Source organism: Heteronotia binoei, chromosome 14 (assembly GCF_032191835.1).
Source record: "Heteronotia binoei isolate CCM8104 ecotype False Entrance Well chromosome 14, APGP_CSIRO_Hbin_v1, whole genome shotgun sequence".
Classification (NCBI taxonomy): Eukaryota; Metazoa; Chordata; class Lepidosauria; order Squamata; family Gekkonidae; genus Heteronotia; species Heteronotia binoei.
In genome coordinates, this window is record NC_083236.1 from 7,750,154 (window position 1) to 7,776,579 (window position 26,426).

At 45.1% G+C, this 26,426-nt stretch overlaps 1 protein-coding gene across 1 annotated transcript; it reads right to left on the reverse strand.

Moving 5' to 3' along the window:
• Positions 1-6,473: 6,473 nt before the first annotated feature.
• MED10 (mediator complex subunit 10) lies at positions 6,474-10,222 on the reverse strand. The gene is made up of 4 exons (XM_060253888.1): positions 9,946-10,222; positions 8,878-8,961; positions 8,223-8,325; positions 6,474-7,159 (listed from the first exon to the last, which is right to left on the reverse strand). The coding sequence occupies exons 1-4, from the start codon at positions 10,200-10,202 to the stop codon at positions 7,064-7,066; spliced, it is 540 nt and encodes a 179-aa protein (XP_060109871.1). The 5' UTR covers positions 10,203-10,222; the 3' UTR covers positions 6,474-7,063.
• Between the last annotated feature and the right edge of the window lie 16,204 nt (positions 10,223-26,426).

Sequence of the window (26,426 nt, forward strand, 5' to 3'; positions counted from 1 at the left end):
CAATATTGACTGACTCAAAGCAGGAGAAAGTGATACAGGTCAGGCTAACAACAGAAACATATCCAAGAAGCCTGAACGCATTCAAGTTACAGCATGGCTGGCCAGGCTTCCATAGCTGGGGGAAGGGGAAAAAACAGTTTCTAACCTATTAACACCTAGCAATAAACAGTTTATTTACCTACCACCTTTTACAGAGGATCTTATGCATTCTGATTTAAACCAGTTCTCAGGGCTCTGTCCCAAGGCCAAACCATTGGCCCTTTCTGTATTCACAACTTGCTGCAGAGTATCCAAACAACTGGGCCTTTAAACTTGACTTTGGATTTTCGTGCTTGCCACCAACATATCTGCTGTATTTACTCTGCAGCCACAAAAAAACCCCTCTATGCACTTAACAAAAAGCAAATTAAATTTTTAAGTAATACTTTCAAGAAACTAGATAAATTTAAAGAGGGGGAAGTTGTAATAGGGGGAGACCTAAATTGGACTCATATAGAGTATATGGACAAAAGTGGAAAGAAAAATACAAAAGGGAAAATAAATTGGTAAAAATCCTACAAGAATTAAATCCTGCCGATAACCCACAGAAAATGGATTTCACATATTATTCATACAGACACAATTCATACTCCAGAATAGACTTTATATTGACATCACCAGGTTTAATACAAAATACTGTTAAAGCAGAAATCACTATTAAGAAATTATCGGATCACTAATACATGAGACCCAGAGACTTTTTCAAAACATAAGATAACTTTATTGCACTCCAATTTTCTCTCAGGACAGTGCGCCTAAGCTATATATAGAAAGCAAAGCAGTTAGATAGTAACCTCACATTATGCTCTCAGTTAAAACACTTATACATTCTCATACAGTTATACTCCAGTTTTAGTAGTTAGGCTTACAGACTCTATTTCTCAGTTAGCAAATCTCACACACAATCTTATACCTGCTAAAGTCTAAGTTTTCTAAAGCTCTAAATTCCCAATTTTCTTTTCTCTAAGTTCCATCAGCCCAATCTTTAGTTAAAGATCTTTAACCCAGCTTTGGCTTAACCTGCCCAGAGATGCCGTTTGGCTCTCTGATGCAAGTGGCAAGATGGTGGGAAATTTCTGAAGCTTATATAGGTTCTTGCCCTGAGAACCTTCTTACTTATCTCTGATAATATCTCTCTTCTGGGTCAATCTAACAATTTTCTCACCAGCTGCAACACAGATGGGCTCTCGCACTCTGGCCAATGCCCTTCTATCTTTAGATCTCATGCTAGGCATAGATAAGATTCAGATGAGAACCTCTCTCTTATCGGCATTTTCCCATCTCCAGCTAACAAACATCTCCAGCTAACAAAAATCGATGGTGCGGTCTCATTTGGAGTACTGTGTGCAGTTCTGGTCGCCGCACCTCTAAAAGGATATTATAGCATTAGAGAAGGTGCAGAGAAGGGCAACTAGAATGATTAAAGGGCTGGAGCACTTTCCCTATGAAGAAAGGTTGAAACGCTTGGGACTCTTTAGCTTGGAGAAACGTCGACTGCGGGGTGACATGATAGAGGTTTACAAGATAATGCATGGAATGGAGAAAGTAGAGAAAGAAGTACTTTTCTCCCTTTCTCACAATACAAGAACTCGTGGGCATTCGATGAAATTGCTGGACAGGTTAAAACGGATAAAAGGAAGTACTTCTTCACCCAAAGGGTGATTAACATGTGGAATTCACTGCCACAGGAGGTGGTGGCGGCCACAAGTATAGCCACCTTCAAGAGGGGTTTAGATAAAAATATGGAGCACAGGTCCATCAGTGGCTATTAGCCACAGTGTATGTGTGTATATAACATTTTTTGCCACTGTGTGACACAGAGGGTTGGACTTGATGGGCCGTTGGCCTGATCCAACATGGCTTCTCTTATGTTCTTATCTTCCCAGCCAAAGTAATTTTTTTCACTTTAAATTCTCCAGAAATGAACTCTCTCTCTCTGACCTAGATTTTCTGCTAAGCTTTGGCATCAAGCAAGTTATCAAGTGCTTCTAGCAATATAAAATGACATAGACTCTTCATTGGTGGCTTTCATAAGGGAACCAGCTCTAATTTTTCCTGCAACATCCAGTTTGGTTAGATTTAAATATCCTTGGTGAGCATCCGACTACACGTACATGGAGATTTAACACTATCCTACTAACTAAACCAGAATCTAAAGAAAGAATACAAGAGGGCATTCGGAATTATTTAAAAAAAATACAACTGAAGGTTATGCCATTGTATATTGTCTGGGATGCACTAAAACCAGTAATGAGGATATGTATTCAAAAGATGGCTAGATTAAAGAAGAAGCTCAACTGTGAAGAATTGAAACTGCAAGCAGAAATAGGAAGACTAGAAGCAAAATATTAAAAAAACTGGATCAAAAAAGTTCTACAAGAACTTGGTAAATAAAAGGAAGGAACTAGATAACTTTAAAAATATTATATTTAAAACAGGAATATTATGAATGCGGTAACAAGAGTTCCATGTTATTAGCAAGTAACTTGAGAATATATAATAGAAATCGAATATCAATGACAGAATGTAACAATTTAAAAATACATAATACAGAACAAATAGCTGAGCAGTTCCAAAATATGCTTAAAAACTATACCCCTCAGAAAATCCAACAGGGGAAAAATGATGAATACTTACAAAAATTGATGATTCCCAAATTGAAGAGTGAGCATAACAATATTCTAAATAAGCCAGTGGAAACCACAGAAATAGACGAGGTCATTAAAAGATTTAAAAATGGAAAATCCCCAGGCAGAGTTGGTTATGGCCCCAAATTCAATTCAAAGCCCTATTACTCCCACTTATGACAACATTATTTAATCAGATAATGAAAGACAAACAAGCACCACATTCACAGGAAGACACAAGGACTACAGGTAAACATATAAACCAGCTAGATTCTTACCGACCAATAGCATTACTGAATCAAGACACAAAAGTTTTACTGTTTCTCAATAAAACTTTGTTGGTCTTAAAGTTCCCCCTGGACTCCAGCTTTGTTCTGCATGCTTTTAAATGACTGACAGTCACAAAACCACCTTCAGAAAAGCTGGGGAAACAGTGAACTGAGATCCGAAGGGACAAAAATCAGGGCAGAACTAAAAAAAATGGACATGCAAGGTAATAGTGGGGGGTGGAATAAGAATGAAATAGATACACAACAGAGAGGCACTGTGAAAGCAAGGGAAAACACTGGTGTATAAAAGGCCAATGAGGCCAAGTCACAGACAGTGTGTTCTCTCTAGAAAAGGCTGCAGGAGAGAACCCTCATCCAAGGCGGGTGAGTGACTGTGGAAGTTAGAAGAAGGGAACGTTTAGCTAGTTGCAGCAGGGCTTTTTTTTTTTACACCAACCATTAATGTCTCTTATTTCACTATTGCACTAACTGTTTTACTACCCACTTGTTGTTCTAGAGCACTGATATTAAACTTCTTGTTGATAAACTTCCTGGGTCCTCATGTCTCTTCAGCCATGGCTAACAGGGAAGATACAAGGGTTGGGTGGGTGCTCTAGGCCCTCCTAGACAGACCCTTACCAGAGTGGTGGCAGCCAGTAGAAGGCCCTTCCTGGTCTCCTGCGGTGTGACATCGTGGCAGTGGTGATGGGCTAAATTTGGACCCAGTAAAAAAGGCAGATTGTTCACTGGGCTTGACTTACCTTCCCAATTTTTTTTTATTGGGGGGGGGAGGAATCTTTTTTGCATTTTGATTGGAAGAAGCTACATTCTCTAAGCTGCTTACCAGCTTACTTTTATCACAAACTCAATAATTTTAAGTCCCTATCTGGACCCATTTTTCTAATACATGTAATAATGGCATGTAACACAGGGATGTTGTAAAGAGAACAAAAATGTTCCTTTAATTATTTAAGAGCTCTACACTAATATTATTATCAATACTTTTCAATCTCTAGGGATGAAAGACTCAGACAACTAACACCAAATGGGAAGAAATGCATGTAACGCTGCAAAAGATGCTTAAAAGTGGTGCTTGTGTTTTAAAGGTGAATTACATCACTTGAACCAGTTACCTAAAATTTAAAATATTCTGAAATGTTGATCTTTTTTCAGCTACCTTCAAAGTTCACATTCAGCAGGAAATTACTTGGTATTAAGCAGGAAATTGCAAGGTATTCCAGGAAAAGGTGGGTGGGATTGTTTGCATTCAGCCTTTACAAACATATAAGAGACTCTGATATATTATCATACCCTCCCTGCTTAGAAAGGGCACTTACTTGCTTTTTGTCTGCATTGTACATGCTACATTTTCAACTTACCTGTGTAGAAACACTGCTTTGGCAGGTTAAAAACATAAGAAGAGCAATGCTGGATCCTGCGGCAGAAAGTTCCACAGTTTGACCATGCACTTACCTAGCTCTAGCAGATGAAGACAATGTAACCCATAGCACTGAGTCTCGTTTGCTGTTTCTAACAATAGTTTGCTTTATTTTGTGAAGTAATAAGGCTCTTGCCTTGTTACCAGAACTGGTACTAAAGGTCAGGTAACAGACTGATATTGAAGTATTAAATAAGATAGCATTTTATTTCCAGATTGCAGCTGTAAAACATGCTTTCAAAGCACAAAGTCAAATGGGTGACCATCCTGCACAAACAGTCCTACCATGGAGACAGTAACAGCAAGCAGACTTTTAAAAATACAGAGAGCTACATCTGAGTAGGACCAGACCCCAGAAGTAGATTTCTGTCTGGACTACTAACCACTTTAAAAGAACATGCAGAAACTGAAAAGATTCTATTTCTGTTATCTGACAATATTGCTCATGCGTCCTATAGTGTCTCTTTGTTTGCCCTTGCAGCTAAGAAGATAAAAACAAGAGTGAGATCAAATGCTGTAACTTGAAGATGGCCTTTCTGGGGAACTTTTAAGGTGTTATTTGGGAACTTTGTTGTTCGTGTTCTGTTTTGCAACGGCCTATGGCTATGCACAATAAAATGTTGACTGACTGACTGACTGAGTAGGACCAGACTGTGCTCTAAGGATCTTGCTACAGAAATCCAAAATTCTCAAAAGTTTAATCTTTCTTAATCCATCATGCTACAAGTGGTAAACTGCAGTACAGCAGTCCCAGCTCTGCTCACGACTTGGGTTCAGGTAGCCAACTCAAGGCTGACTCAGCCTTCTATCATTCCAAGGTTGGTAAAATGAGTACCCAGTTTGATAGGGGTAAACTGTAAATGACTGGGGAAGGCAATGGCAAACCACCCCATAAAAAGTCTGCTGTGAAAGTGTCATGATGCAACATCACCCCAGAGTCTGAAACGACTGGTGCTTGCAGAGGGGACTAACCTTTTTTACAAGGTTACTGGCCTATTTGCTTTAGACTCCCATTAAATGAAGTTGTGATTTTCCTTGACCAAAGCATCATATATTGATTTAACTTTCTTCACTTATAGCTGGACATAATTAGATACTCTTTTCTAATCAGACGTACACCAATACATGTGTAATGTTTTACAGAGTAACGCACACCACAATAAGTATGTGAGCTGTTAAAAATATCTCACGTTTGTAAATAAGGGATTTGATTTTTCTTTCAGCTACCACCAAAACAGTTTCATTTGTTTAAATAAGCTGCTGGAAGCTCCACAGTACTCTGGATATAAAACCCATCTTCTGGACTACTGTAACAGGATTCAGGTGAACTACAACCTAGTAAAAAGAATTTTGTAAACAGTCCCATAGGATATACTCTGGATTGGATCCAAGCTCTAACAGAGGGAATTCACAGAAGCTGATCTCAAACAGACTCCAGTAGAGTCAGGAGATGTGAATAATGCACAGGGAAGGAAGATGTTGCAATCAGAAAATTCATTCCACCCCCCCCCCTTGTGTAAGTACAGTATTTCTCAAAACAAAGCAAAAAGGTACAGCCAGGACAGGGGAGGGGAAGGAAAGGACATCAAGTAGGCATTAAAACAGCCACGTCACATTTTATTCTACTCTAGAACAACAGGAGCTGTTTCCAGGACAATAGATAAAAAGCTCAGTGTTCATTTACTTAGGACTTACCAAATGTGATAAACCAGCCATGAAACTGTTTCTGTTGCAGTTTCAGTAGTCCCAAATCCACATCTTTTATGCACCTGGTTCTAGAGTTTGGATAAGCCGTAGAATAGGATTTCTTTTAATCTCATGGTTCTCACTTAAATGTGAACCACGTCAATGGACACAAAATGTGTTTGCAGTGAAATGCAAGTTTCAAGTGTAGGTCTGGAATTATGGGTTATTCATACATGTACAAGTTATTACTGGATGCTGCAGTGAAACAAGGCAGCCTCTAATTACCATATTTTAAGCCCTTCCATTGTCAACATTCAGGTTTGCCACTGCTGTGAGCTTCCACGATCAGTAGAGGTATTTCCTTCATCAGCAGAGGTACTGTACAAAACTCCAAGGAACCACATAAAATGCAAATACTCTTTCAAGACCTTTACTATACAGCCAACAAGATTATGATATAAACTGTCGTTGATGCCCAAACAGTGCAGCAGGGGCTGCTATTACATATAAAAGTCAAAAATCTAAAAAGTTTTGTTCTTTTTATACAAAAGTCACAGAAACAATTTCTACTATCCCAGCAGCCCTTCAGAGTAATAAAAAAGACAAGCTTTTAAATTTCTTTGCAAGAGATAACAATGATAAACGTTTATTCTGCTTCTTTTTTTCAGGTATGTTGCACCAAAAACAACAAACATACAGCTGCTTTGCCCATCACACAGGGCAGGATATGTTGAAAAGTTTGAACAGCATATTAGAAAAGCAGCAGAGCTGACAAACAGTACATGAAGCCAGCTGCTGAAACCAAGAGTCTTGAAGCCATTAAGGTTTCCTTACCAGCCACTATGGGAATCAGCCTGCTTTCTGGCCAGGGAGCAAAACATCAGCACAAGATCACCCAGCAGGAAAGTTGGATTTCTTTAATCCTCTGGGCAAGTCAATGTTTCCAACAGCCTACCTGTAGTTCCCAGAGAAGAATGTGCAATAATGAAAAACGTAACTAACGTTCAAGGAGAAGGGTCTTCACCTCGAATTGCTTTGTACTTGGCCATATCCTCTGGGAACACTTTAGTCAGCTCTTGAATCAACAAGCTTTTGAATTTCTAGAAGGAAAAGAGGATTGCACATGTGAGAGCTGGGTCTTTTTACGAGAGACAGTAATAAGGAACACTCCCCCCCCCCCCCCCAGTATTTGTATATTTACTTTTTGTAAGGAGAACACAAACACCGGAGGGGGGCAACATCTGGGAACAGTTAAAGGAGTTTCCTACACACAAAGATGGATCACCACACAAAACTGCCTTATGTTAAATCAGACCCTTGGTCCAAGATCAGTACAGTCTACTCAGACTGGCAGTGGCTCTCCAGATTTTTCAGCAGAGGTCTATCACATCAGAGTGCACCAGATCTTCTGTATACCATGCCAAGCAAGTGCTCTCTCACCAAACCACACTAGATTAAAATTTCACTTACGTGTGCAGATGAGTGGACATTTCTTAGAGGTATAAAACTGTGACCAATGAAAAAACATCTCCAAGATGCACAGCAGAGTTAATAGCTGGCACAATCACCAAAGCAAATCCACAGTCAAGCCAATGGCCTCATACTAAGAATGCAAATCTATCTGACCTTGACATTCACATCTTTCACCAGATGGCAGAACAGTAATCAACACAACATTTTATTCTGATCTAGCTGTTCTCCTAGGGGGTACTGCAACAAGATGGGGCATCATCTGAGTATATTACTCACCAAAAGTTGATTCCCCCCCCCCCAAAGCATGACTTAAGAACTAGCACTTATTGGAATGTTCAGATTAGAAAGTAATTATAAGAGTTGTGTGCAATGTTGTGGCACAATGAATACACCACTTCCCAACTACTTATCTGCAGGATCAGCAAACTGTAGAATGGTCCATCAGGAGGCTTAGAAAGGTATAAAACCACAACTGGGACATTGCAAACAAATTGCAACTCGTGAACATCTGAGAATCCAAAGGGTTCTTTCAGATTTTGGCGCCGAACTTGCGACTACAACTGCAGCTACTATCAGGCAGGCCTTCTTTATGCACAAACAGAATCATTTAAACTCCATTCATTAACATCACCTTTAACATGAAGCCATTGTTAACAAACAGTATGAACATTATATAGACTTTGAACATACCTTCATGGTATCAATTTTGCCTTTCACCTGCTCATTTTTTGCCAGAGCCCTTTCCAAACATTCTTTGGTATATAGTTGGGGATTGCGGCCTTGATCTATGTACCTAGAAAAATAAAACCAAATGGTGTTACATATTATTATCCTTTCTTAACAGTCCAAATTCTTTAAATATAGGTGTTTGGGCCATCTATATCACTTTCTGGAACATGCACATGAACGCAAGAAATGGTTTAAATCAGAGGATTAAAAACATGATGTTAGCATTTGAGCTGATCATCCAATATATGCACAAGATACCAGAAATTAAACAGTACATTGTGAGAAGGCAAATAGGGCTTCCAGAAAGGTACCATTTTCAGTAAAAATATATGTAACTGGAAATTAAAATTTCATAAACAAAAAAATAAAATAAATGATACTGTTTCCAAAAGTGTATGAGAGAGAACTAGGAAAGGAATTATAATTGAGAAGTGCTTGGCAGAAAGTTAGAGCCCAGTGTCAACAATCTTAACACAACACGTTACCTTTTGGGACTGGAAATATACACAGGCCTGCAGTCATGCTTATAATTCCTCATTTTAAAGAGATGATGCTTTCTGTGCTTCTCTGAATACTACCAACCTCATTACTGCCTAGAACAATGCTATACACTTACTCAAAAACTTCCAAAGGCACACTGATATCATGAAGTTGCTGTCGGCATTTGTCAATATCTTGCAAGCCAGTAACCATAAAATTCCTAGGCAAAAACAGACACTTGTTAGTATCACAAAAGTCAGTGTGCTTGAGGGGGGTGGAGGTTTGCTTCATAAACAGATCTTGTTCACACACACACACACCTGTACAGTCTCCCCAGAAACAATGGCAGTCACTTAAACTTTCTAACACAAGGCAAGAGACAGAGGAACAAAAATTCATGAAGCCCTCATCTATTCCTAATCAGAAATCACATTTAGACAACACCAAAAAAGGACTGGCCAAACCCATGACGAACACAACTAACCCTATGTCTTAGAGATGACAGTTGAGAAGTTCTACAGAGGCAGCTATACCGCTGAATATTAAATGCTGGTTTACAAACAGAAGAGAGCCTGAATAGGGGAACATTCTGTCCGACCAGAACAGGAGTCATTACAGATTCCCTTTTTGAGAACAACTACATAGGTGCCACTGTGGAAGGGAAAATAGATAAACAAAGCAGTGAAAAGGTATATAACTAATGCAATGCAGGGGGTTGGACTAGATGACCCTGGAAGTCCCTTCCAACTCTATGATCCTATGTGGGTTTTCTGAGGGAATTCAATATTTTATGCATTGACACAGTGGTCAAAACAGATCTAAACGCAAGCAAAAGGCAGCAAAGAAACCATCTACAAACCTGGGCCACATACAAGCTAAGACACGTGGTCACATTTCAAACCCCACATTTCAGAATTTCAGCCTGACAACTCAGCATAATCCAGACGGGTCGCCAGGCTGCTCTGCCTGCAGCAGCAGCAAAGAGTGCGAGTCCAGAAGCGCCTTAAAGACTAAGGGAAACTGGGGCAGGAGATGAGCCTCCCCTGCAGCGGGACTTAACGGCTAGACCTGGATTCAAACCCTCCCCGCAGCCTCTGCGGCCGCTCCCCCCGCAGCCCCGCCAAACCCGCAGCGGCGCTTCAAGCCACAGCCGGCTCTGCGGGGAGCCCGGGACGGTCTAAGGGACGGGGGAAGCGCCGCTCACAGCTTCTGGTTCAGGCCCGCCTGGCTGCTCGGCTGGAAGTCGCTGACGATGATGCCCAGCTGCCGGATGTTCTCCACGAACTTCTCGAGGTGCTCCTCCAGAGAGTCGAACTTCTCCGCCATCGCCGCCCGAGGCCCCCCGCGCGCCGCCACTGACCCCGTTGCTAAGGGCGCCGCCGGTGACCCCACTTCCGGCGCCCACCTTTCCTTTAAGCCCGCCCCTCCGTGAAGGACGAGGAAGGGGGGAATCGTACGCATGCGCAGATTAGAAACTCCGTTTTCCCGTCTAGAGGGGGCGCGGCTATGTTTTCGCCCCGCCCTTTGCTGCGTCTCCGAGGCGCCGGGGGGGGGGGTGGCGTGGTTTGCTTGGATGCTGTTGTTGTTTTCTGCATCGTGCGGTGTCCTTATTATTTGCTAAAATTGCTATTAACCATATTTTTGTAGTGGAGGTTTAAACAAATATTTACATTTAAAAATAAAGTGATCACACATCTTTGGAGTTAACAGATTTGCAAAGCAGAAAAAAGGACATATTTCCTGACCGACTACTTCAAACAAGTGATCACTATGACAAAGCTCATTTTAAATACCCATGGGAACCGCTGCTAACTAGGAATATTTCTGGTGGGTGGCCTATTGGTCTCAATCAGTAAAACAAAGTTGCAGTCCACTTGCAGCTTTAAGACCAAGATATATTGGCTTCCCTCAGCATCACTTGCCCAGAACTGCATCCTGGAGTAGCCACTCCATCTGGTCATTATGCAACTGCTAGAGAAGTTATCTTGGAACTTATAATTGAATTTCATTGGACTTCTTTCCTCTGCTGTTCTTCCTCTTCTTTGTTCCATTTATTTATTTAATTTATATCCCATCCTCCCCACCGAAGGCAGGATCAGGGCGGCTCACAGGTTAAGGTCAAAATGTCCAACAAGATAAAAACATTGATAATACATAAAGCATAAGACAAAGCATAAAACAATATTAAAATAACAGTTAAAACAATATAACAATGGATGCTAGTACTACGGTTTATCGTGCAATTAAGTTTCAGTGGTCAGTGTTAGATGTTCCATAGGACCCCTAGCGTGGTGGGAATAATAGACTTGGAAGGGACCTCCAGGGTCATTTAGTCCAACCCCCTGCACAATGCAGGAAACTCACAAATACCTCCCCCTAAATTCACAGGATCTTCATTGCTGTCAGATGGCCATCTAGTCTCTCTTTTAAAATCTCCAAGGAAGGAGAGCCCACCACCTTCCGAGGAAGCCTGTTCCACTGAGGAATCGCTGTAACGGTCAGGAAGTTCTTCCTAATGTTGAGCCAGAAACTCTTTTGATTTAATTTCAATCCATTGGTTCTGGTCCTACCTTTCGGGGCCACAGAAAACAATTCCACACCATCCTCTATATGACAGCCCTTCAAGTACGTGAAGATGGTGATCATATCACCTCTCAGCCGCCATCTCTCCAGGCTAAACATCCCCAGTCCTTCAATCTTTCGTCATAGGAATCAGTCTCCAGACCCCTCCCCGTCTTCGTCGCCCTCCTCTGGACCCATTATAGCTTGTCTATATCCTTCTTAAAATGTGGTGCCCAAAACTGAACACAATACTACAGATGAAGGCTTACCAAAGCAGAGTAAAGCGATACCATCACATCTCGTGATCTGGACACTACTGTTGATACTGCCCAAAATTGCATTTGCCTTTTTAGCCACCGCATCACACTGTTGACTCATGTTCCACGTATGATCCACTAAGACCCCTAGATCCTTTTTGCACATACTACTGCTAAGACAAGTCTCCCCCATCCTATAACCATGGATTGGATTTTTCCTACCTAAATGCAGAACTTTACATTTATCCCTGTTAAAATTCATTTAATTGATTTTAGCCCAGTTTTCCAGCCTGTGAAGGTCATCCTGTATCCTGTTTCTGTCTTCTTCTGTGTTTGCAACCCCTCCCAATTTAGTATCATCTGCAAATTTAATAAGCATTCCCTCTATTCCTTCATCCAAATCATTGATAAAGATGTTGAACAAAACAGGGCCCAGGACAGATCCTTGAGGCACTCCACTTGTCACTCCTCTCCAAGAGGACGAGGAGCCATTCACAAGCACTCTTTTGGTGTGATCTGTCCACCAGTTACAGATCCACCTAACGGTAGAAGGATCCAAACCACATTTTACCAACTTGTCAACAAGGATAGTATGTGGAACCTTATCAAAAGCCTTACTGAAATCAAGATAAACATGTCTACAGCATTCCCCTGATCCAGCAAGGTAGTCACTTTCTTAAAAAAAGAGATCAGGTTAGTCTGACATGACTTGTTCTTGAGAAAACCGTGCTGGCTCTTAGTAATCACATCCATTCTTTCTAAATGTTCCAGGACCAACGGTTTGATGATTTGTTCTAAAACTTTTCCAGGTATAGACATGAAGCTGACGGGTCAGTAGTTACCCGGATCCTCTTTTTCCCCCCTTCTTGAAGATGGGGACAATATTCACCCGCTTTCAATCTTCCAGCACCTCTCCTGTTCTCCAAGAATTCTCAAAAATAATAGCCAGAGGCTCAGAAATTACATCTGCAAGCCCTTGGATGCGATTCATCTGACCCTGAGGGCTTAGTTTCATTTAAAGAAGCTAGGTGTTTATGTACTACCCCTATGCTGATCCTAGGTTGGAACTTCATACTCTCCTTATATGTTCTGTTTTTGCCATGCTGAGCACTGTTTCCCTCAGAAGAGAAGACTGAGGAAAAGTAGGAATTGAGCACTTCCGCCCTCTCTTCATTACCTGTTACAGTTTCACTTTCTTGCCCTCGCAATGGGCCTACCATGTCCTTGATCCTTTTCTTACTCTGAACATAAGAAAAGAACCCTTTTTGGTTGTTTTTAGCATCTTTGGCCAGCCTAAGTTCATAGTGAGCTTTAGCTTTCCTAACCTTTTCTCTACAAGCACTGGTGATTTGTTTATATTCATTCTTGGTTATAAGGCCTTTCTTCCAATTCCTAAAGGAGTCTTTTTTATTTCTCAAGTCTTTAGAGAGCTGTTTATGGAGCCACTTTAGCTTCTTTAGGCTTTTTCCATTTTTTCTTCTCATAGGAATCATCTCTGATTGCACTTTCAGTATTTTGCTTTTAAGAAACTCCCACCCCTCCTGAACCCTCTTCTTCCTAAGTATTTCTGTCCATGGGATTTTACCCAGCATAGTTCCAAGTTTATCAAAGTTTGCCTCTCTGAAGCCCAACCTGTAAGTCTGACTACATATAGCTTTTCCCTTCCCTAAGACTGTAAATTCCAAAATCACATGGCCACAACTGCCCAGGGTGCCCACTATTTCCACTTCTTCAATCCATTCTTCCTTGTTGGTGAGAATCAAATCCAAGATAGCAGATCCCCTTGTTTCCTTCTTCACTTTCTGGAAAAGGAAGTTGTCAGCAAGACAAGTCAGGAATCTATTTGACTTTTCATTTTTTGCAGAGATGGACTTCCAACAGATGTCTGGGTAATTGAAATTTCCCATGATCACTGTATCCCTTCTCTTGGAGAACTTTGCAGTCTGCTGTAGAAGTATCTCATCCAAGTCATCTGCCTGACTTGGTGGTTTATAGCAGACCCCCACAATAGTATCTCTGTTATTTCTTACTCCTTTTATTTTTACCCAGAGACTCTCAACTGAACTGCCATGCTCCGATTCACATATTTCCTCACAAGTATATACCTCCTTCACATATACTGCCTACGCCCTTTCTCATTTGCCTGTCCCTTTTAAATAAGTTGTACCCCTGAATCCTAATATTCCAGTTGTGAGCATCATCCCACCACGTTTCAGTAAGGCCTATTATATCATAGTCTCCTTCCTTTATTAGGACTTCCAGTTCCTCCTGTTTGTTTCCCATACTCTGTGCATTAGTGTAGAGACATCGGAATCCACATTTTATGCATCCCGAGGGTTTAGTTTCCGTACAAGCCTGCAAGTTAACATTACCTAGCGTATCTGCCACTCTTTGCAAATCTTTAATGTTCTCATCCCCAGTTTCTGGCATCATACGAGGCTTTGAATTATTGTCTCGCTCCCCCATACAATTTAGTTTAAAGCCCTCCTTATTAGGTTAGCAAGGCTGTTACCAAACACCCTTTTCCCTACTGTCATAAGGTGTAAACCATCTTCCGATAGAAAACCACCATCTCGAAAGCGTAAGCCATGGTCCAGAAATCCCAATCTTTCCTGACAACACCATTGACATAGCCAGTCGTTTATTTCAAGTATTTTTCTTTCTCATCCTAAGCCACGGCCTTCAACAGGAAGTACTGACGAGAACACAACCTGTGTGCCCAGCTCCTTCACCTTCTGACCCAGAGCCACATAGTCTTTTTTAATATGTTCAGGGCTATGACGGGCAGTATCATTCGTTCCAACGTGGATCAGCAAGAAAGGATAGTAATTTGTGGGCTTGATAAGTCTTCCAATACTTTCTGTCACATGCTGGATGCGTGCACCTGGCAGACAGCAGACCTCTCGGAATGACAAGTCTGGTCGGCACACTTTGGCTCCACCCCTCTGAGCAGGGAGTCTCCAATCACCACCACCTTCCTCTTCCTATATTGGGGAGCAGAAGCTCCAGGCTTCTTATCCACAGGATCCTGAGAAACTTTCTTCAAGTTTCAGTCAGTCAGTCAGTCAGTCACATTTTATTTGTATCCCGCCCTCCCCGACCAAGCGGCTCAGGGCGGCTAACAGCATAAAATTCAATACATACATTATATAATAAATAACATTTGAAGACAAATTAAAATCCATAAAATTCTAAAAACATTAATACATTTAGTGCTATTCATCGGCAAGTTTACTTGGCAATTTAGTAGTATCAGCTGGTGAAGGTATTTGGAACAGGATGGTTTTGCAGGCCCTGCGGAATTGTTCAATGTCCCGCAGGGCCCGCATTTCCTCTGGGAGTTGATTCCACAGCTGTGGGGCCAAAACTGAGAAGGCCCGAGTACGGGTACTCTGGCGTCTTACCTCCTTTGGGCCAGGGATAGTCAGCAGGTTCTTCCCTGCTGACCTCAGTGCTCTCTGGGGTTCATACGTGGAGGCTGGGGAAGTACCCCTTGTTCCAATGGTTCCGAATCAGTTACTGTGGGGAGATCCTGGAACCTATTGCTGAGCAGCAGGGGCTCAGAACATCTCCTGATTTTCTTTCTCCGCCAGGTTACATTTTTCCAGGAACCCTCCTCCTGTGTTGGGTTCTCTTCTAATTGCTGAGATACCATTTCCTCTCCCTCCTCTTGTCCTTTCAAGAGCACCTCATGCGTTTTGTCAAGAAAATCCTCACCTTCCTTTATACACTGCAGTGTGGACAATCTTGCCTCCAGTCCCTGTACCTTCTCCTCCAGCAGGGCCACTAACTTATACTTGCTGCAAGTGTAATTCATGCTACTCTCAGGTAGAAATAGTCTAGAATGTTAAATTCCGATTTATGGGTCTAGTCCGTTGCTGTAAGTTATCCTTATGGAAAAGCAAGGTGGAAGAGTGCCGTTTTACAGGCCTTGCAGAACTATGGGAGCTCTCGCAGGGCCCTAACGTCCTCCGGCAACTCATTCCACCAGCTAGGTGCAGCCATGGAAAGGCACTGGCTCTAGTTGACTGGTGCCTCACTTCCTTGACATTGGGGACTACCAGCAGATTTTGCGATCCGGACCGAAGTGCTCGCTGGGGCATATATGGGGAAAGGCGGTCCCTAAGGTATGCAGGACCCTGGCATATAGGGCTTTAAAAGTTAAGACCAGCACCTTGAAGCGAATCTGGTATATTATTGGTAGCCAGTGCAGCGCTTTCAGCACAGTTCCCATAAAGGAACTCCCATTAACAGCCTGGCGGCAGCGTTCTACACTAAGTGGAGACGCCGGATTTGGGACAAGGACAGCCCCATGTAGAGAGCATTACAGTAATCCAACCTTGAGGTGACCGTAGCATGGATCACAGTTGCGAAGTCGTCACATTTGAGAAAGGGGACCAACTGCCTCACCATCTGTAGATGGTGGAAAGCTGACTTGGCAGTGGCCGCTACTTGGGCCTCCATTGTAAGAGAGGGATCCAAGAGCACCCCTAGGCTTTTGATTTTGGGCGTCGGCTTGAGCTGCACTCCATCAAGGGTCGGTAAACAGACCTCTAGTCCCGAACTACGACAACTTAGATACAGGACCTCCATCTTTGTCGGATTTAATTTCAGTCTACTCAGCTTGAGCCACCCTGCCACAGCTTGTAGTGCCGTGGACAGATCATCTGGGGTGGAGTTGGACTGGCCATCCATCAACAGATAGAGCTGGGTGTCATCTGCATACTGGTGACAACCCAGCCTATACCTCTGAGCAACCAGGGCGAGGGGGCGCATGAAGATGTTAAATAACATTGAGCAAAGAACTGCTCCCTGAGGCACACTACACAAAAGTGGGTGTCGTCGGGATAGTTCATCCCCAACCGCCATCCTCTGTCCCCGACCCTGGAGAAAGGAGGAGAGCCACTGCAAGGCCAACCCCTGAATCCCAGCGTCAGCAAGGTAGCAGATCACCAGCTGATGATCAACTGTGTCGAATGCCGTTGACAGGTTCAATAGCATCAGCACCGCCGAGCCACCTCTGTCCAGGTGCCTCTGTGAGGGCAACCAGGACCGTCTCCATTTCATGACCCAGACGAAAGCCAGATTGATGCGGGTTAAGCACAGAAGCGTCATCCAGAAACTCTGAAGCTGCACTGCCACTGCCCTTTCAATAATCTTGCCTAAGAATGGCAAGTTAGGCACCGGCCGGTAACTTGCCAATTCAGCCGAGTCCAGAGATGGGTTTTTTAAAAGGGGGCGTACCACAGCCTCCTTAAGAGGCTGGGGAAAGGTTCCTTGAAAAAGGGACCTGTTGACAATTTCCTGTAGGGGAACTAATAACCCCTCTCTGCCAGCTTTTATTAGCCATGAGGGGCATGGGTCCAACCTACAAGTAGTTGGGCATGCAACTTCCTCCAAGCTGAGTGGAGTGAAATAATCCAAAACTTGACTAGGAGATGTGCTTGGAGCCTCGAGTTCATTCACTGTTTCTATGGTGGCCGGGAGGTTGTGGCGGAGTGACAAGACTTAATCTGCAATGAAGTTCACAAATGCCTCACAGTCTATATCTAATTCTCTAGCATTTGGTATGCCCAACAGAAGGGTAGTTAAAGACTGAATTGACCTAAACAATTGTGCTGGGCACGAATTCGCATATGCAATCATGGTCGTAAGATATATTTTCTTAGCGGCCTTGACTGCCACCTCATAGGTTCTCATATACGACCTATAAGCTGTTCTTGTCGCTTCGTCACGAGCTCGCCGCCACTGCCTCTCTAGCCGTCTGAGCCTCTGTTTCATCTGCTGTAGCCCTGGCATACACCAGGGTGCCAGCTTTGAATGGGGGCACAGAGGATGCCTGGGAGCGATCTCGTTGATGGCTGTGGAGAGCCTGTTATTCCAGGTCTCCACTTGTTCATATAGGGAATCGCCAAGGGTCCCAGAGAGCCATCTGGAACCGCATGGAGTCAATTTGGCTCTACGGGCAAGCTATAATATGCTCGCCACCCATACAGGGTTGGAGCAGGATTCAAACGGGCCTTCAGGACATAGTGGTCCGACTATGGCACTGCATCAGCAGTAATACGGTCCACTGTCATTCCTGCCGCAAAGATCAAATCCAGAGTGTGCCCGGCCTGATGGGTGGGAGTTGTTATATATTGAGAGAGTCCCAGCGTCGCCATGGATGACACCAGGTCCGACGCCAATGTGGAGCCCACATCATTGGCGTGGACGTTAAAGTCACCCAGGACCAAAAGTCAAGGGTGCTCCAGCGCCCAGCCTGCTATGGCCTCCATAAGGGCCGGCAGGGCATTGGCTGGTGCAGAGGCCAGTTGGTACACCAGCCAAATAGCCAAACTCTCTTGCGCCTCAACCACCATGCCAGCACACTCAACACTGGTGATCCTTGGAGCCGGGAGTGTCTGGAAGGAGTAAGCCTCCCGGATGAACATTGCTACTCCTCCCCCCATCCATTAGTCCATGATTGGTGAAGGACCGAGAACCCAGGGGGAGCTACTTGGGAGAGAGCAACTGTCTCCCTGTCTCGCACCCAGGTCTCGGTCCCTGTCTCGCAAGCCAGGTCCGTATTCTGCTCTATCAGGAAATCCCGCAGAGTAGAGGTCTTGTTATTAATTGACCTGGCACTGCACAACACCAATTTATGTGATGTATCATAGTGTAGGCCAGGGGTGGCCAATGGTAGCTCTCCAGATGTTTTTTGCCTACAACTCCCATCAGCCCCAGCCACTGGACTGCCCCCCCAGTCAAAAGGCCAGCAAGCCACGTGCCGCCCGAAATCACATAAGAAGTGGAGAAAGGGCGGTGCAGGCTTCTCCAGGGGTTAATGAGGGCTGGTGGGGTGTGGCAAAGGCTCTGGCTGCCTGCTCTCCTAATCCAGGGATTGTTGTGCAGCTGCGCCTGCCATTCGATGGACAAGATAGGTGGGGAGGAAGAGGGGGAACCATCAGAAAGGTTCAGGAGCTGTGCTCCTGTGAGCTCCTGCTGAATCTGAGGCCCACTTTTCTCCCACTGGCCCCTGAGGTGGGAAACAGGAGCTAGGGGAAGGAATCTCTCACCCCTGGGGAGGGCTTGGCAACCTTGAGACATCACGTTTTGCAAACAGCTGCCTCCCCTGGAGCCTCCCAGCATTGAGTGATTGGGCCTAGCCCCTATATCAACCATTTTGTGACTGGCCCTACTTCCATGGCAGCCATTTTGTTGTAACACCTATTGTTTGTTTTCAAAATTCTATATGCACACCACTTCCACAAGGTCAAGGACCCCTGCCCAATAGCTGCTTCCCTCCACTGTGGCCTCCTGAAGCAGGCTGAGCTGCCCAAAGTCATGAGGCTGTAATCGCAAGACGGCTCTTTAAAGAAAGCTTTGTCGAGCTTTCTTTATGCAGCACGAAAGAGCAAATCAGCATTTGTGATTAATTATAAGGGCTGTACCTTCTGCAACCTAAGAAAGGCTGAGATTGCAAAAACAGCTCTGGACAATAGCATGCACTATAAATCTTACACACCAGAAAGTGTAGAGACTTTGAGCCTGTGGTATCTATCAAATAAATATCAGTATTCAGAAGTATTTTATTATCCTGAAGAGAAATCAATGCTTTATAATAATTGAAATCATTTGCAGATGCCAGGTTTTACAATTTCACAACGTCTTCCCCACCCCAGCCCTTGGATGAGTAGCTCAGGGGCGCTTTCTGATACCTCGGATTGCCTTTGTGCTTCTGGTGCGTCATTACTCTTTTTTTAGAAAAGTATTTCTGTGTTTCTGCCGTCTTTAGTCAATAACAAGCAGGCTCTCTGTTATCAGCTTTTTTCACAATAAAACTTTGCCAGGGCATCATCTAAAACGATTGGATCAGGAAATTCTACTGATCATGTTACGGAGACACCAATTTCTCTAACTCCCAAACTCTCTTATGACATCAAGGAAGCTGATGCTTTCTTTCCCGGTTGAGTGGTGCAATCTCCTCTGTGCCCACCACTTCAACAAGCTTCTTCATAAAAGGCAGCGTTTCTTATCTTGGGACCCTCTGAGATATTTTCTTTAGTAAGAACATAAGAGTTGTCCCCCGTGTGGTCAGGCTAGATGGGTCCATAAATAGGGAATAGAGGTCAAGACCTTCCCTTGATGTTGTCTCTGGTACTCAGAGGCTTACTGATTCTGGGAAGGGAAGTTCCTTAGTAGCCACTGACAGACCTATCCTACATGAATCTGTCTACGTCCCTTTTGAAGCTGGGGAGAAACGCCATTTTGGGCCTGTGTTTGTCTGGGAGGTGGCTGGAGGAATCTGTCAAACTGGGGTCAGGCTTCGGCCTAGTCTCCCCCTCCTCCCCCCTCCCCTCCTGTCTGGAAGCAGCAATTCTGAGGGACAGGAAGTCTTTCAAGCTGATCTTCCAGAAGGCTGCAGGAGGGCAGACCAGTTCCTGGGCGGGAACTGCAATTTATATTGGAGATTTTGGGCGGGAAAAGGGTCAGTTTGAGTTCAGTTGAGTTGGTGAGTCTGCCTGTTCTGGAAGGCATGGTCAGGGCAAGTGTTAGAATAGGGAGAGAAGGAGCATTTTTTCTTCTACCATGATTTGTTGCTTCTGTTCACTTTTTTAAAATGCCTGTAAATAGTTGTACGTTGTAAATAAACGTTTTGTCTGTTTGAAAGGTAGCCCCTCTGTGCCACATAGTTTCTCCAGCCGCCTTAGACCACACTACTGCAAGAGGGGAGTCCAGGGAAGGCATGCAGTTGGCAAGGGTGCCAATCCTCCAGGGGTCTCCCGAAGAAGGACGTTGGTCTCTGTGATAACCAGGTGCTGGGTTGGCAGAGGACCTTGAGGCCAGGCCTCAGAACTGGCAGGGGGGATTGGGAGTCCTGTTCCTCTCAGTCGGGAAGCCCTAAATCGGCAGGTGGTGGCAGCACATCCAAGTGGCAGGAAGAAGATTAGCTCCCTCCAGGAGTTGGCAACCCAAAGGCGAGTTGACGGGACTGGGTCTGAAGGTCAAATCGAGCCGGTTCCGCCACAGAATCCATCCATGCTTGGGGCATCACTACTTCCACAGACTATGAATTCCACAGTTTAATTACTCAATGAATGAAGAAGTACTTTCTTTTCTTCATTCTGAATCTATTGACCATTAACTTTACTGGGTGGCCCCACATTTTAGAACAGGGCTGTCAAACATCTGGCCTAGGGGCCGAATCAGGCCCCCAAGCAACTGGCTGTCATCTGCTTTCTTCTCCACTCTCTTGCTTCCTTCTGCATCACAGCTTGCTTTGCAAGGCTTGCTCGATCACACAGAAGCTACAGAGCAAAGCCTCTATTTTCTCCATTGGCTGAGGCTCCTTCCTTGGGAAGGTGGGGGGGAGGAAGAGCTCGCTTTGCCAGGCTGTCACTATCACACAGCAGAGCTACTGAGCCAAGCCTCTCTTCCTTCTGTTGGCTGAGGCTCCTCCCCCTCCTGGTCCCCTGGGGAAGACAGGAAAGAGCCAGAGCTTCCTTTGCCCAGTTCTCTGGATCCCATGGGAGAAATACAAAGAAAGCACCTCTAAGACCAATGAGTGCTAATGTTTTAAGTTTTTTTAAAAAAAATCTTTAATTGTGTTTGTTGTGTCCTTTATAAAGTTTATATCTCTGCTATCTAATCTTACATAGGTACACTTATGGCCCAGCCCAACATGGCCCGCCTCACAAGGTTTAATTTATGTCAGATCCGGCCCTCCTAACAAATGAGTTTGACACCCCTGTTCTAGCATTTCTCAAACTAGAATTGGCAACTCCAACAGTTACAGCTGTCAGCCTCTAAGTGCAGCTGGGAGTTTTCCTGGAATTACAACTGATCTTCAGACTACAGAGATCAATTCCCTGAAAGAAATGGCAGTTTCAGGGGGCAGATTCTATGGTTGGATTCAGATGGCCAATTTGAGCCAACATGGGCACTTCCCCCAGGCGGATCAAAACGTCAAGGTCAGACGCACACAGCTGCTGCCAGTCCCACTCCTGCACTCACCCCGTTCTTCAGTGTCTCTGAGATGCATCAAATATCCACCAGTTGAGAAGAGGTAGCAAAGTCTTCTGCTAACACTCCTCCCATGTTTCCTGGCATCCGACTGTGGGAGTGTGCAAGCAAGGCTGATTGGTTGTGTGAATCTGCCAATCCATTCTGGGCTTTCACTGGTATTCTTTTTTTAAAAAATCGCTGCCAATGCAGGATGGCACGCAACAACTGTGTGAATGCACTAACGTGCCCCCCAGGCAATATATAGGCAGCTCACGTGGGAGTGTCTGATTGGAATTTGCCCCCTCCATCATGAGGCAGCACGATTTAAAACTCCTCCCATGTGCATGAAGCTGCCTGTCTGTATCCAACCTATGGTATCACCTCCTTGCTGAGCTCCCTCCCCTTCTGTGATACCCACAAGCCAAGGGTCCCAGACCCCCAGGGATATACCATGGTGTTTTGGTGTTGTCAAAAAGGAGTCAACACTCGAGATGCCATGGTTGCCGTTGTTATTGAGTAGCTCAGTTTCCACATTTAACAGTCATCCTACAGCCTGGCTGGTTTGCCCCTGATTTACATCCACCTGCTTTCACCCCGTTTTTAAAGGCTGAGTGATTCCCCTGCTGAGCTCCTGCACCTGACCTGGGTAGCTCTCAGCTCTGGCCACCTTATCTTCTGGCCACCTTATCTTCTGGCAGGGTTAATGCTGGAAATAGTGTTATGCCTTTTAAAAGAGCGAAGAGTACTGCCAAAAACCAGACCTTTGCATCTTTAGAATCAGTTTTTCCAGACAAGCCTCTAGCTAATATTTGATGACACACATTCCATGTTGTCATGATCCTGGGCCTAGCAAGGCCTGCAGGCCCCAGGGAAGCCTGCTTAGGAGTACTGAGAAGAGCCTACATTTCCCAGGATCCCCTCTATCCCTCTGATTGGGTAGCAAGGGTTTTGGAGGAAAACAGGCCCAGAGAAGGGTGCAGCCTGGGAAGAGAATATATAAAGGCCAAGCCCAGGCAGGGTGTGTTCTTTTCCTAGGAGGCAAAGCTGAGGAGGAGTTGCTGCCAGGAAGAGACCCTTGCCCTTAGAGGAAGGGTGAGTAGGCTAGGTCTGACAGACAGTAAGGACAGTAAGCTCAGATGCGTTAGGACATTTGTTTATTTTCCCTTCACACTTTTACTGTTTTATTGCACCTTGTTAATTTATATTGCACTTAAATAAACCTTTTTGCTGTTGTTCACTCTGCCTGGTCCTCACGCCTATTATTTGGCCTAAGCTACAGGAGGCCTGACGGGCTTGGGAGGGTACGCTGGGCCTTCTCAAGGGGAACCCTTAACCCAGAGTGGTGGCAGCACTTGGTAAGACCCCTCTGAGCTGTGACACGTGACTGTAGGGCCTATTTTGGTCCTATTTGCAGACCAAGGAAGAGTTTAGAGGATTGTGAGATGCTGAGAAAGAAGGTTGCCTGTTGTCACTTTTTCCAAGGTACCAGACTAGTCCTTCTAGGGAGCAGGGTCCAGGCATAGCTAGATTACAGAAATCAGTCCTCCAGGAGAAAATGGCTCCTTTGGAGGGTGAACTCCAGGGCATTATACACTGCTGAGGTCCCTCCCCTTCCCAAGCTCCACCCCCAAACCGCCAGTAATTTCCTAACCCCATGTTGGCAACCATAGGTTGAGCTCCAAGATTGTACTCAAATTGAACACTGAGTCTAAAGGAGGAAACCTAATCTATCCCACACGTGCTCCCCAGATCAGAATGAACACCCTTCCCCCAATTAATGTATGCCTTAGTGAAGTACCAGGATTGTGCACAAAGCTAATTGAAAGACTCAGAATTTCTCCCCTCTCTATGCAACAACCCAGACACAGCAAGGAAGGGCAAGGTATGTGCTTTGCATAAGCCCTGGGGGAGAAAGAACAAGAAAAAACACAGCACATGGTTTCCGTGCAAATCGTTGTGCTTTGGAGAAGCAGCCATTCTGCCAGGTAGAATGGCAGTTCATGCTTTGGTAATTTATAGACATGAAAGTTAAAATGACACCAGGGATTTGAATGAGGCACCGTTGATTCATGCGCTCCCATCTGTTTTCCAAGACTTCCCTATACTTTAATTAGTATGTATCTGAGCCATATTAATGAGGCTGGCAAATGAAATTGCTCCAAAGCCACACTGTGAAATACCACTGCCCTGCTGAACACTGATGTACTTGAGTAAGCACCGTGCTCTCCTCATTAAGGATGCCCTTGCAAACGCATGAAAGTAGCCCCGACTGCATAGAGTTAGTCATTTTCCTCTCCAAAAATACATTACTGGTTTGACAAGGCCTAGCTGGGACTTACCAAGCCCCCAGACTGGCTTCATGCCCCACACCTTGCTCAAAAGTCTTGCTCTCCTGCACTGTCATTCTGTTCTTGTTTCCTGTGACATTCCTGCGACAACCCAAGTCCTGCAACTCTGCCAACCTTAACCCTCCAGTGTTTGCAGGTTTTCTTCAGTGGCTCTATCCATGCTTCTTTGCTTCCCTTGTGCTCAGAGCTCTTTTTTGAGAATGCCCACCTGGAGCCATAGTTCCCCTTTGACATCCCTCCACAAAATCCATCTTTTTAATGAAACTTTGGACTCCCATCTCTTGTCCTCACCCCCAATAGAAAAAGGGCATTCATTCCATTTGCAAACATCACCTATGTTCCATGTCACCTACTTCTGGTTTGTAATCCCCCCCCCCTTTCCTTGACCTCTCATGTTGAGATATAGATTGTAATACCTCTTGGAGGCCCACTGTTAGGTGTTTCCTTGTGTGCTTGTGTACACAAATAAGAACAATATAAATATGCCAGCAGTTGTAGGCGGAATCTAATGTCCTCTAAGATATCTGTGATCATGGTCAGCCTTGCCGCTAGGCGGATTAGGCATTTGTCTAGGGCGCTAGGCTGGGGGGGGGTGTCAAATAGGGTGCTCCCCCACCTGTTCGTGCCCTGGGCAAATGCCCCAGTAGCTTTGCTTCCCTTCCAATCAGAAGAGAGGCACGCCAGTTGGAAGGGAGGTGAAGCAAAGCCATCTGGCTGCTGCGTAGCCAAAGCCAGCAGTTTTGCACCAGTCCATTGACTTTGCTTCGCCTCCCTTCCAGCCAGTGCACAACTGCTGGCTTTACTCGACCTCTCTTCCAGTTGGCTTGCACACCTTCGCCTCCCTTCCTGGATGCCCTCCCTGCCCTACTTTGCCATGTGGGTGGTGGGGTGCCATGCCACAGAGGAGGGTGGCGGTGAGTGGTGGGTCTGCCAGGGGCGCTGTGCCCTTTCTGTGAGTAAGCCTGGCTGGCAATCTGCTTCTCCTAACTACTTCAGTGCTGTGGAAATAAAATTCAAAAATGGACAGGTGCAGGTTGATAATAAATGACTTATTTCTAGTGTTGGTCTTTGGGGACCCTTGTATCAGGCCCATAAGCATGGTGGGGCCCACCACTGAACCATGAAGCCCAGGGCCCTGGCCCCACTATTCACCACCCCCAACCTCTGCCAGTGGGTGGGGGCCCTGGAACCCGGCTGCGGCTCCCTCTTGTCCTCCCCTCCTCTCAGAGGACGGGCCACTCACCATCTCATGTGTCCTGTTGCTACAGCCTGCCGCCAGCCCCGGAGCGCATCTCCAGCTTCTGCGTGTGGGGCACTCCAGAACCCATCTCACTCCCACCACCCCGCCAGCTGCCCCAAGCAGCATGTAAGCCAGCCAGACCAAGGCAGCACTCACACCCCCACCTCTGCCTTGAGGACCCTGCTCTGGCACCGCACTGCAGCAGTGGGCCGGGAGGAGCCAGCAGCAGAGTGGGGGCCCAGAGCCTGGGCACTCTAAAAAGACTGGCTCCCCCCCCCCCAGAGGACCAGACCCTTCCTTGCCAGGGAGACCCATCCACCCGCTGCAAAGAAGAAAAGTGAAACTGGCCAAAGCAGGGCTTGAAATTGACCTTGGCTGAACAGACTGACCCATCTCTGCTTGCTCTTTGGAGACGGGGAAGGGGGTGGGGAGGGATCAGGAGAGAAGCTTTTTTGCTTGCTCAGTTACAATCCCAGAGAAGGAGCAGGAGGATTTCAAACCTCCAAAGAAAGCCTCCGCAGTTTCTGCTGGCTGCTTCTTTCCCTCCCATCTGCTGCACGCACTTTCTCTCTTCCTTGGGAATGTTTCTGGAGGAAGGATCCCCTCTAGGACTATTGGAGCCAGTTTGGTGTTGCTGGGGTTGGGGTTTTTTTTAAAAAAAAATATGTCCTGGGGGCAGTGAAGCCCTTTGATTTCCCCCCTCTCCACTCCAGAAAAAGAGCAGGGGTAAATACAATTTAAAAAGACACTTCCTTTACAGCTCTGTACTTTTTACAATTGCCTTGCTTAGTATTCGAAAAGAGCAAGAGTCCGGAAGCACCTTAACGACTAACAAAATTTGTGGCAGGAGAGCAGCTTGTCTGACCTTGCCGCTGCCACCTTCGCTCACAGTCAGCCAACCAGTAGCAGGTAAGCCCACCAACACACCCACCAGGATTTTTTTTTGTGCATCATTTTGAGCCCCACTGCCCCCACCACTTTCCCCAGTGCCCCCACCACTTTCCCCAGTACCCCCTCCACTTAAAATTTCCTAGCTATGGGCCTGCCTTGTATATGGTAAAAAGCAGGGATGTCCCACCAGATTTTTATTTTATTTATTACATTCAATTTATATCCCGCCCTCTCCGCAAGCGGACTCAGGGTGGCTCATAACATTATACAATACAATCAGTCTAATAAACCATAAAACCATAATTTACTTATTTCAGTTTTAAAGCCATTCTATGGCGCTGCTTCAGTACAGTATAAGCGGTATTGGATTCTCGACTGTGATCACCAGCATTCTATATGA

Bases quoted from the DNA above. Each gene is read 5' to 3' on its own strand.
- MED10 (XM_060253888.1), bottom strand. From the start codon at position 10,202: ATGCGTACGATTCCCCCCTTCCTCGTCCTTCACGGAGGGGCGGGCTTA. The intron at 8,962-9,945 runs GTGAGCGGCGCT...GTTTTTGCCTAG, and splicing joins GCGGGCCTGAACCAGAAGCT to GAATTTTATGGTTACTGGCT. The intron at 7,160-8,222 runs GTATGTTCAAAG...TTTTCCTTCTAG, and splicing joins GCAAAATTGATACCATGAAG to AAATTCAAAAGCTTGTTGAT.